The sequence below is a fragment of the Falco rusticolus genome, chromosome 2 (assembly GCF_015220075.1).
Source record: "Falco rusticolus isolate bFalRus1 chromosome 2, bFalRus1.pri, whole genome shotgun sequence".
NCBI classification, from domain to species: domain Eukaryota; kingdom Metazoa; phylum Chordata; class Aves; order Falconiformes; family Falconidae; genus Falco; species Falco rusticolus.
Window position 1 is genome coordinate 12213939 of NC_051188.1, and position 12283 is coordinate 12226221.

At 45.9% G+C, this 12283-nt stretch overlaps 1 protein-coding gene across 2 annotated transcripts in view; it reads left to right on the forward strand.

Moving 5' to 3' along the window:
• The window catches only part of AMOTL1 (angiomotin like 1), a 61725-nt gene extending 49774 nt beyond the window's left edge, over positions 1 to 11951 (forward strand). For both annotated transcript variants that reach the window (XM_037377466.1, XM_037377467.1), the window contains 5 exons: positions 2507 to 2697; positions 3997 to 4122; positions 6003 to 6229; positions 7377 to 7646; positions 8432 to 11951. In XM_037377466.1, the coding sequence (XP_037233363.1) occupies positions 2507 to 2697; positions 3997 to 4122; positions 6003 to 6229; positions 7377 to 7646; positions 8432 to 8535 (918 nt within the window). In that variant the 3' untranslated portion in view covers positions 8536 to 11951. The remainder of the gene's footprint in view (positions 1 to 2506; positions 2698 to 3996; positions 4123 to 6002; positions 6230 to 7376; positions 7647 to 8431) is intronic.
• Positions 11952 to 12283: the final 332 nt, after the last annotated feature.

Below are 12283 nucleotides of genomic sequence, written 5' to 3' on the forward strand. Positions count from 1 at the left end.
CGGCACCCACATCTGCTACAATAACCCTTCCTTATTTATGACCCATTAGTGGAGACCAAAGCAGCTGCTGCACAGAGCTTGTGCTGCCGGAAAGCAAAGGGCTGATGCTGTTGGCAGGGTTTGATTAGGAAATTGCTATAGAGGCATATCAGCGGTTTGCTGAGTCATGAAGTGGCCAGACCTGAGAGCATCCCATCCCCTTCTTGCTGGCAGCCCCAGGGCAGGGCAGGACCCCCAGCACCCATCCCATGGCATTGCTGTCACTACTGTTCCCTGGAAACCCTTCCCGTCCATCTTGGCTCTTCCTTGCCAAGTGTGTTAAGTCTTTCTTGCCCTGTCCACCATGGATTTGCTGTTCCTGTGTTCTTCTAGTAGCTTTTCTCAGTTGCCCCTTAGCCTGCTCTCCTCCAATTTAACAAAGAAGTTACATGGAGTATGATATGGTGATGCTGGTGTAAATGGAAGAACGTTTGAGAAAAGTACAATGAAAATTCAAGTGAAGATAAAACTAGAACTAGGAAAGGTTTTCTGGACTGGAATATAGGGACAAATCAATATATTAACTGGGATGGACTGTCACTGAAGTCTTTGTCTTGGGAGTTCAGGCTACATCTGCTCATTTTGGCAGAAAATTCCTTAGTTTCCTTAGTAACTTAGGTTGCTTCATTTTAATTTTTTTTTTCACTATAATTAGCGATTAGATTTTGGATTGCAGTAGTTCTTAAATGCCTGCACCAGTTTCCTCTAGTAAGTTTTAAGAAGAGAGATACTCTAACTTCAAGTCTCACCTATCAGAGAGGAGACGTTGAGGTATTTTTTACTATTGTTATTTATACTTTTTGTTTTATGAGCCAAATGCTGCAGTGTATCGTGTTGCATCAAAATACCCCAACTTTTACTTCAGAGCTGCTTTCTCTGAGTTATCAAAGTTATATCTACTGAAACGTTTTCTCATCACAGAGGAAAAAAAGAGCTTTTTTTCTCCTTTTTACTGGAGTCAGCAGAGGAGATGCAGCACACAAGGAGACAGTGAGCCAGAATCTCTTCTGTTCCTGGCTTGCTGGTAACTGAGCCCAAACAGCAAGTCTTCATTATCACTGACGCATGAGCAAGGACCAAAAAAATATCCCTTTGACTTAGCATTGCAGGCTCAATGTGCAGGGATGGCAGAGGTTTTGACTCGGAAGACAACAGGTACCTGTGACAGCCCAAGATGCCATTTACAGGCCAGGACTGTGCTTCTAAAATATTACCTTCCTGCTGGAAATTTGACAATATTTTTGCAGGAGCAGAGTCGCAGCTGTTGCTCCTAAGGGCTGCTCCATGTTGCATTTCCAGAAAGCAGTTTCCAGACACGTTGTTACTGCACCAAAGGCAAAGGCTGCAGCCCTCTCCTGATATCTCTATTTTCCCACAAGCAGGAGACAAGTGTCTAGAAGGAGGAAATGTGGTCTGGCAAATGGAAACAGTTGCTGCAGCCCTTGCAGTAGTGTGATGGTACAGCTTTGCTGGTGGAAGTTTGTGGTGTAACACAGATAAGAAGCTGGTGCTCCTGAGATAGGGTTTCCCCTTTAACACAATACTGTGCACTATGGAGTATAACAAATCTCTTGCATTTTTTATTGAAAAAACATTTACTTCTGGAACTTTGTGCCTCTCCCCTCAGTGTGCACTCATCCCACCCAACCTCTGCTGAGCCAGGGACTGGATCTCCATCCTCCTCAGCTCTCCACCAGCAGTGAGAGGAGCCTGGGGCGGCTACCCACACTACTTAGATACATTAATTAATTGCCCAAGACTAGGTGGGATAACTCCTGCCTGAGTAACTGCTTTCCTTGCATCGTAGGTGGAAAGTGTTGCACACCCACTGCTGCTTGTCAGCATCCGATGGAACCACACTGCAGTGCCTGGAGTTCCTCTGCCCCTCCATTCAGAAAGTTACCTCCTGCACCACAGAAAATATCTTCTGAGGGCACATGAGAGCTAATGTGCAAGAAGAGGCAGGTGTAAATCCATGTCTGGGGTACTTTCCCAGCTGCTGCCTTAAATAGGTTACATGTAGCTAGGTTACATGTGGCTTTTTTTTCTGCTTTTACGTATGAACATTCTAGTAATAACTGCCTGTCCAGACTGAGCACTGCCCAGCAATACAATGAAGTCCCAGCAAGAAGATACTTCTTTTAAGCTTCATTGCTTCTTTTTCCCAGCAGATTTTTTCCCTATCTTTTCCCTTGGCTTGGGGTATCCCATGAAATCCCTGCCTATCCAGAGAACAGCCAGATCCCTACTTCTGTCTGCATGGTATGGAGAAGCGTGTGCTGGGGTTGCGCAAATGGTCAACCTGCCCGTCCTCTTGCAAACTAAGGGGTTTAGCCCGGGGTTTCCAGCTGCCCCTGCCAAAAGACATGGTGATGTCTTTGCATGCTCTAGAGAAGTGGGGGAAAAAGGGTCAGTAGCTCCTCGTTCTTGGCAGAGGGTGTGTATCTGTCACTGTTCCCACTGGCAGAGGCAGGGCAGCTACCAGGCAAGCAGCCTCCCGGAGCACAATGCCCCAGCCCTGATGGAGCTAGTGCGGGAGAAGGAGGAGAGGATCCTGGCCCTGGAAGCTGACATGACCAAGTGGGAGCAGAAGTACCTGGAGGAGAGTACGATCAGGCACTTTGCCATGAACGCTGCAGCCACAGCTGCAACAGAGAGGTAAGATGGCCTTGCTGCAAGCGGGCAGCTCTCTTCACCACGGAAAGTATTGGGAAATAATAAGGACTGGATATGTTCTTAAGGCTGGATTTTGCTTGCCGTTCCCTGCTGGGTCTCACCACCAGGGTTAGTGAACTTCTCTGTGGTATCATGCTAGTGGGATATAACAGTCGGTGAAGACAGGATTTACCTTTCTGACCCGGCCCAAAAGTTTTATCAAATCCAGCTGCCAGACCCAAGTTATGGCCTCAAGGGCAGTCTGGAGCTACCACATTACACAGCATAGGTAAGGCAGCTCCTCCCCACCGCACCAATGGACTGAGCAGGGACTGTTGGTATATAGCTGTGTCCATCTCACAGTCTGCAACGTGGTTGTTTAACCTAGTTTTAAAAACCTGTAACGGGAAATTTTGTGGCCTAAGTCCACTCTTTCTCCACTTCATTAAGCTTCAAATTGAAAAGGTTCTCCTGATAGCTAAGCTAAACCTCTTCACTGCAAATTACCTCGGTTGATTCTTGTCCATACCACGTATACGCGATGAACAACAGATCACTGTCAATGTTGTAACAGCCTTGTAAATATTGGAAAACAGATAGCCCCCATTGTATCTTCCCTGGCCTGGACTAACTTACCTCCTTCAGCCATTCCTCACGTGTCCTTCCCATTCATGTTGCATTTCTCTGGACTGTCTCCAGTTTGCTTGTGTCAAAGCATGATGCCCAAAAGCACACAGGGCACTGCACTGAGGCTTTCCAGTGATGAGGAGGATGGGATAATTTGCTTCTTGCCCAGTTTCTTAAGAAGCCAAATCCCATGAAGACATCCTAAAATGAGATTTCCCTTTGAAATGCGGTGAAGTGTGCAGCTCAGGACACTTTCACACTCCAGTCTAGGGAGCAATTCCTGTGCTGTTTTTCACCTTCCAAAATGTAGTTTCGTTTCTTGTTTGTGATATAGTCCTGTTGACTTGGGACCATTTCCCTGGTGATGAGTCCCTCTGATGTCTGAACCTTGTCCTTCAGGATGGTTGTTAGCCCTGTGGGGTTCACCCACAATTTCAGTGTGCTCTCTGTTCCATCAGCCCAGTTAATTAATGAAGTTAATGACTAAACCCAAGCCAAGAGTAGCCTGCAGCAAGATGACCCAATGCCAGATAGCCATCCACCTGACAGGCAACCATCATTAGTTTGCTCTTCGAACGTTCATTTGGAGTTTTCTTTGCAAGTGCCAATCTCAATTGCAAAAGCCACCCTCACGGTCCCAGGAGCCTGACTCACCATGTTGAACTGATCTTCCAGGGATGCCTCAGCCCCGAGCCACTCACGCAACGGCAGCTACAGCGAGAGCGCGCTGGAGGTGCGGGGCTGGCAGGAGGAGGAGGAGATTGTGCAAGCCAACCGTCGCTGCCAGGACATGGAGTACACGTAAGGGGCTGTCACGCCATACCTGCTTGTTGTCGTGTTTGGGCTGGGTTCAGATAAACCAGGATGCCCTTCTGTGCCTTCATGCATGCCTGGAAAGGATGGGCTTATCTTCACTTTGACTTAGTTTTGCTCTTCAGCATTAAAATAGGGATTAAAGAGTTGCTGTCATTAGATAACTTCCTCCCTGCCTTGCTGTTAAACCTTCTCTGTGCCAAAAATGACCTTCTTACAAAACAGAGACAGTTCCACTGTTGAAAGTAGGTTGGCATGCAAGGAAGCTGAATGCTTGTTTAATCTCAGTGAAAATCCCCCTGTGGAAACAAGGGCGTCTGGTTGTAAAAGCTGAAGTTGTAATCTCACTCCTACATAATCAGCAACACGAGGGCTTGCTTTTGCCTCACTCTTTGCTCCTTGCATGCTTATTGCTCTTTGTAGATTTGTGACGGTCACATTGGCATTTAGAAACAAACCTGCAAAATTTAGCACCACTAAAAAAGATGCATTTACAAGTAGTAGAAGATATAAAATTAACTTTTTTGGGTACAGGCAGTCATCAAGAGTAATATTTGTTGTTGCAGATACTTCTCCACGTTCAGCATACAAGTGGACATGTAGCTGTGTAGTTCAATGAGCATTAGACCTGCACAGTACTTTCAATGCAGACTTATTTCCTGGTGAAAAGTGGCCCATTAAATGAGTAAAAATCCCTTGAGAAAGTTTGTGTATTCCTCTAGGGTTTTATTGAAAAGCTGTTTAAAAATCTCTTCTTCAGTGTTGGCTTCCCCACAAAAACACTGGTCTGTAGACACCTTTATAAAAAGATGTATTTTGTTATTTGTGGAAAATATCAGTGATTGTTTTTAATGGGTTTGTTTTGTTTTCTGCTCACAGATGCAAGCTAATCCTGCTTCCAGTGAAGTAATGGACTTTTGCCATTGACTTCATTAAAGATAGATTAGGATCTTGTGTTTTCATTGCAAATTAGACATCTGATTATGAAAGCTAACACCAACATGAAGTTACTAGATATCTCCCTTGTACATACAGTTTTTCCAGATGCGGCATTTTAGCTTTCACTGCTTCATAAAATGCAGCTGCATTGGACTATATATGGTATATCACAGTCAAGCTGTAGTCATCTGGCTGTTGTATTATACATATACAATTATTTATTTTTTAAAAAATGTTGTTTTGTAGTCTTTTGGTATGGTTTGGTGTTAATCATTCCTGGAGAAAAGTCTCAGATAGTCCTATTTTTTTGTGATTTGAGAGTCTGGTGTCTGTATGAGAGAAGTACGAGCTTTGCTTGGCTCTGCACACCATGTGCTGATAATTTCTGCAGCAGTGAGGGAGAAGCAAGAGCCCAGGCCAGCTGTTAGAGAAGCCAAAGGGAACCTTTCTGCTCACTTCAGCAGGTCTCTACTCCAGCTGACAACAGACCAAAATCATGGGGTTAAATCAGCCTGCCAAAGGAGGCTTTCCAGATTTGGCCCCAATGTATTCTGGAGGTGGAAATTGCCTGTGTGTTTGTATTCTGGTGAAGGTAGCAATCTGCAGCCTGGGCAGGAGGGATATTGCCCTCATTGCTCCTGCTGGGTTGGTAAAGCCACAGCAATAGATGGGTTCAGTTAACCTTGCAGAAAAGAGTTCCCAGATTTGGCTTACTAGCTAGAAACTCTGCCTGTTTTGATGTATGGTTATCCTCAGAGGGATATTCTCAGTGGGTTATCCTTAGTGAGAGCTGCCTTGTCAGAGTTGCTCAAAACCGGAGGGGACAGAGCAGCAGAGCACATACCCAGGGACCCATCGTGCTGCCCCAGGGTGGGAAGACTTGCCCATATATTTCCATTCCTGTTAACAAAGCATTCGTATTCTGGCAGAATAAAGAATCTCCATGCTAAAATAATTGAGAAGGATGCCATGATCAAGGTCCTTCAGCAGCGGTCACGGAAGGACCCTGGGAAAGCCGATAACACCAGCCTGCGACCGGCTCGGTCCGTCCCCTCCATTGCTGCTGCTACAGGCGTGCATTCACGCCAGACCTCGCTCACCAGCAACCAGATAGCTGAGGAGAAGAAGGAAGAGAAGATATGGAAGGGAAGCATAGGTGAGCTCAATTTTTGGTTAAGCTTTTGTTCATCCATCACTTCATCCTAATCCTTCTGCTTGAGCTTAGCAAAAGTGCCTCGGCCATGGCACTCGTTGCCCTGACAGCTCATTTCCAGAGCACTTCCCATGGGCAGAACATGTGTCCTTGTGCTGAAGTAAGAAATTAGTCATTTTTTAACCTCTGATTGTATCTTAATTATATTTTTAATCGTATTGTATCATTCTGCACTGATTATAGAAAGTCATAGTTGGTGGAAATCCTCCCAGACACAAGCAAATTATGTTTTCAACCTTGTGGGATTAAATAACAAATTTGGGCTAGAAAAAAAGCCTTGTTAAAGTTAATCAATAGGATGAGCATCCCCTTGGGTAGGAGTGCATGATGTGATGTGGCAGCTAAGTGGGAAGATGAGTGCAGGACTGCCTGTGGTTTGGGGCCACATAGGACGGGGGTGTGGAGGCTTGCCAGGCTGTGCCAGCGGTAGGTACCACTGGGATGGGCATGCAGAAAGTGATGCAGGAAGGGGCAGCTGCTTTCAAAAGGCTGTTTTGTGGGAAAGTACCACATGGATATCAAGAGAAGAGCAACAGGTAGCATCAAGGGGAAAAGTTAAGCCAAGCTAAAGGGCTGGGGACATCCACACCAGTGCCTTATAGCTCTGGGGTGGGATGGGGAGACAGCACTTGTGTTCGAGCCAGGATGTGACTGACCTCTGGCAGGAGCAAAAATCATGGACTCAATGACATATCAATATGATCCTAGTTGAAGCTGCTTTACTGCAAGCTTATATACAATTTTAATATTCATACACACGTCACACCTTAATTCTACTGGTTACATACACTGTTCACACGCTGCTATACAGATACTAATCGGTTAAAAGCATACAAGCGGTTAGTCCCATCATTAAAATTGTTGACATTCTGCGATCATCAGTTACCAGGTCAGCTCCTGTTTTTCTGCCTGTTTAACTGCCAAAGGTCCTGTTTTCTTCATTCCAGGTGTCTTTCTCCCACAACCTTGTAGCCTTGTTGAGCAGATAAAGCTTTTAATCTTATCAAGCTGCTAAAGCAAGAGCGACTTTTGATAGGCCAGGTGTCCCTTTTCTTCCAAATACATTGCCACAACCTCTGTATGTTTTCAGGGCTTCTCCTGGGGAAGGAGCACCACGACCACTCATCGGGACCCTCGCTGCCTCCTCCGCTGCCCTCCTTGTCCTGCATGCCCGTCCCAGTGCCAACAGCCTCCCACGCAAAGACAGGCAGCAAAGACAGCAGTACCCAGACGGACAAAAGTGCTGAGCTCTTCTGGCCTGCCACTGCCTCCTTCCCTGGCCGTGGACGGCTGGGTACCACCCCATCGCATAGCCTGGCCCCGCGGCCCCCAGGGACACGAACAGCCGGCGAGAAACTAGGTGAGCTCTGCCGGATCCCTACATCGGTGCAAAATGCCAGCACCCCCGGGACTGTCAGCAGATCCCCAGAGACACCCCAGTATTGATGGGGGAGGGTGATGCCTTCACAATTTGTAAGGTCTTGGGGGCGGAGTGTTGTTCTTCAGGGAAACTAAAATCTTACGGAGAGAACTTTCCCAGGCTGCCTGGTCTGGCTTCGCAGAGTTACATGCTCAGTAAGTTATGTAAAGCTCCGCTTGCCTGTGGCAGGCAGAGTGTCCACAAATGAAATTATTCATGCTGCCAAAGATAAAATTACAGAGTAATTTCCCATCCCACTGTCAAAGTAATACAGTTTACATTAAAACAACTACCTGATTATTTGTGTACTGCCTTTGTGATGTTTTAAACTCCTAAATTTTGTACGTGATGCAGAATAGGAGTATGCATGCAGAGAGCTACTGTGGATCAGATGATGAGTAGTTACTTGGTAAAGTGATACAGACCTTTCACAAATGCCTGTTTCTCTAGGGCCACAGCTAAAGAGGTACTTTGGTCTGTATCTCTTAAATGCAGTCTTTGTGCCTGCCCTTGGGGTCTGTGCACACCAACACACCTGCTGTCATTGCGCAGGGAATTCAGCATTCTCATGTTCTCAGCCTCCTGATCGAATTTGGCTTTCAGTATGTGGGACATATAGTTAAGATGTGCCCCACCATCACCCCCCCAAAATGGGTTTATGTTTGCTTCAAACGATTTGCTGTTGAATTGGAGCTAAGACCAGCTTTCCCTTCTTTCCATTGCAGAGAACTCCAGCCATGGGAAGCCGCCCGACAGCAAAGGCAGAGTGAGCAGCTTGCTCCACAAGCCCGAGTTTCCAGATACAGACATGATGGAAGTCCTCATCTGAGCAGAGGACAGCATCTCTGGGGTTTTGTGTGCATACACCCAGGTCCAAGATGGTCTTTGGTGTGCCAACTTTAAAAACTAACCCTGAGAGTTTGAAAAAAGAGGGAGAAAGTTTATGCCTGAAACAAAGCTTGAGTCTAATATGTTGAGACTTCGGACCAGGCGGGAAGTCATGAGCGCTGAAGAGGAGTGACGAAACGAACATCTGGGCTTTCCTGAGCAGAAAGGGGCATTGAAAATGAAAGGTGGCATGAGAACGGGATCATTGAGGGAAAAGGAAACTGCATTTTCTGGTGTAAAGAGAAAGCAGCAAAGTTACAGACTGGGTACACAACTGCCACTGTGTTTTCCTGCCTCTCTGCAGCTGGGACAGGGAGCGAAATCCCAGCTCTTTTGAGGCCAGAGGGAGTTTTGAATAACCCCGGAGAAACTTGCATCTTTCTCAGTACCAATTCATTTCTCAAAAGTATTCACTGCTTAATTTCAGTGAATAATTGGTCCATAGATATACACAGCAGGTTCTTGTAAGTATTCGTTTGAAGTGGTGTGGTGTGGTTTTCCTGGGCAGGCAGGTCAGGTGCCTTTTTCCTGGCTGGACAAGTGTTGCTCTTGGAGCTGGATTTATGGTGCAAATATTCATGCCTTGCAACCTCAGAGCTTGCTGAGACTTCTTTTTTTGGTAGGAGCAGTTGTTAGCTGGAATTCCCGTGGAGGATGAATGTAGCAAGGGGGAGGAGGACGCTGCTGAGGCAGCCCCTTTTGCAGTGATGGGAAGATTTCAGGAGCGAAAGTCAGGGGAGGATCCCCGAGCTCCCTGAAGGGCTGTGCACTACGGAGCTTGTTCAGAGGGGGGTTGGGTGGGTGCGTTTTCAGAGGAGTTAAATCTGGGTTTGCATGTGAGGTCAGAAGATGCCTCTTACTCTGCAGTGGTTCACAGTAGTGGAAGAATCGGCGTGTTTGTGTTAAGAACAGGATTTTTCCTTATTTTCAGTGCCTACAGCCCAGTCCTACCTTCCTTGAGCATACAAACCTGCCATTCAAGCTGACGTGGGACGGGGCATTAAGAGGTGTAGGATCAGGCCAGGAAGGGTTTGACTGCAAAGCAGTACATGAGCATTATCTGTTTTCTGGGCTGAGCTGCAGTTCCTTGTCGCCTTGTTTTACCCAGGATGGAACATTTCTCATTTTCAGTTTAGTCCCTGATTTCTGTAAGAGGTGGTGACCATCTGTAAGACAGCCGCTCACCAGCTGTGTTAATCATGGCATACCATTTGCTTCGTACATTGCGCATGCTGGTAGGGAAATTTTCCTCTGTGAGGTATTTTGTATTGGTTTTGCAGTTCCTGAACCTTGTGGTGCACCATAATAATGACACTAAGAAGAACTTGGCTTTGGGAAAAAGGGTGATGGGGTGAAGCTGCCTAGAGTGGAAAAGGGATGGGTGCTGGAAGTAATTGTGTGCTCAGGGCTGGCTCAAGATCAGCCCTGCCTGTAGGTATCAAATCAGAGCCCTCGGTTGTGAAAACACACAGGCACTTTAAATTCTGCTTTTGCTGAAAGCTGAAGTCCTTGCAACCTCAAAGCCTTCAGGGGCCGGAGCCTTGTGCTTGGTACTGCCTAGCTGATAACCTTTTTAAAAAACAAAATTGCTATATTAAATCTATGCACTTATTTTTGTGTGTACATAGAATTAGGCATACGTTGGTGTCACCCTCTTTCTGATTTTTGCACTTGTTAAACAAAGTAGTGGTAGGTAGGTGGTGCGGGCAAGTGAACTGTGTATTTTGAAGTATTAGCAGCTTTGTATTGTGAAACCAAATGTGTAAAACCCTTGTAAGATGTTATGCAGCTTAATATATGCCATGTAAAATACTTTTTTCTCTAAAGTTAATTTAAACATTCTAAGTGTTTGCATAAAAGCTGGGCCTGAGTGTGGCATCAGCACTGACCCACCTCCATGGCCCTTCCTCAGTTGTCTGTGGTAGGAGCAGGGCAGGAGGAAGACAAAGGAAGGGAATACAAGTAAAGTGATGGTGAATGTTTCATTTTGTCGTTTTTCTCCAAGTAATAAGGATACCCAGGTGCTTGGAAATCCCTAAGCATTTTATTACCACTGTATTACTTTTGATGAAACTGTTTAGTAACTTGTGTACAGGCAGACAGCTAGGCATCCAGCTGAAACAGTGTTGGATCAGCGTGCGTGAAGTGGCTTTCAGTTATGTTTGGTAGTGGTTCAGCTCAGCTTCTCCGAGTCAGCTGGAGTACAGCACTCTTCCTCCTCCTCACGGAGACCACAGTCCCTCCAGGTTCTGGTATCCAAACGTGTGTTTACAACTGATGCTGCACCAGGTTCATGGTCACATACAGGAAACTGTTTGTTAGAGACTATGGTGTAGGCAACTCTTGTTGTAGGCAACAGCTCAAATAAACCCAGAGGTTCATTCTCCTCTAATGTGTTGAACCCAAGAGATGTTATCCTGGAGGACCAGCGGGTCTCCTCCCAGCCCAAGCACTAGCAGGACTTGTGTGGAGTACTACTGCCATATATCAGCCCCTCTCAGCAGAGCGGCGCAACTCCATTGTGCTGGTTTTCCCAGCTCTTTGAACTGTTCCGTGTTTTGGGAAACCGTGCTGTAGCCATTCCAGGTGATGTTGGTAACTAGTTGTAAAGTACTGTCATTTTTTATTGTCGTTGGTTGTATAGAGAAGTTGGTGTACAGTGTTGTACAGCTGGAGGGTTATTTGTACATAGCGGGGAAAATGAAGAGTGTTATGTGTCACCCACAGCAAATACTGATACTGTTGGTCAGCCAAAGATTTCTTATTCTTTGCTGTTTAAACTTGTGCCTTAATATTGTATATAATAAATGTATAAACATGTTTATTTTCTCACTTTTCCAGTGTGACTATATTCAGTCCCCAAGAAGAAAGGACTTTTTAAACAGTTCTCTAAGCTTTGTACACGATGTGCTAAGGCTAAGAAGTGATACCTCGGGGACTTTAAGGTTTTATCTTCTGTTTTTCATAGCTGTTAATGAAAGGCCCCACAGCAGGTGCCACGGATAGGTGTATGTGGGCACGAAATCAGTGGGCCTGCAAAGCAGAGCATCGAACTGAGAGTTTTGCCAAGCAGGAGCAGAAGGATTTTAGCGAGATTGTCTTCACCTGAAGGAAATGAGGGTGGAAACTTAATGAGACACTTCGGTGAAGATCTGAAGATCCTTTAGCCCTGTATTCCCGCTAAGCATAGCACTCCCATTGATTATTTTGTTGTTGTTGTTGCTGAGGATCAGGGGCTTCTTTATTTGACAGGTGTTGTATTAGTGTGAGCGAGATACCTAAACACCTTGTAGATCTAGATATTCTTTAATTACTGTAACGTCCTCAGTAAGGAATAAAGATCAGATTCCGTTTCAAGCTGTTGTGTGGGCAAGGGGAATGCTCTGGCCCGGTGGAAATACTGTTTGTATGTTTGCTTATGCAAGTGAAATAAACGGGGGGAGGGGAGCAAAAGTTACCCAAGTGTCTGGCTTTGAGTAAGGGAGGTTTGCTCAGCAGGCTGTCACATGCTCTTGAAAGTGTCTGTTAGAAAATTCCTGAATCAGGTCCCAGGGAGCTACAGGCATGAAAGGCATGAAAGCCATTAAGGGCATCTCTCTCCTCTGGGTTCTCCTCTGCCTGTCCCAACCTCCTCTCCCCAAGTCCTCACACACGTTAAAAGAACAGCCTGCCCTGGGCAGGGCTGTGTC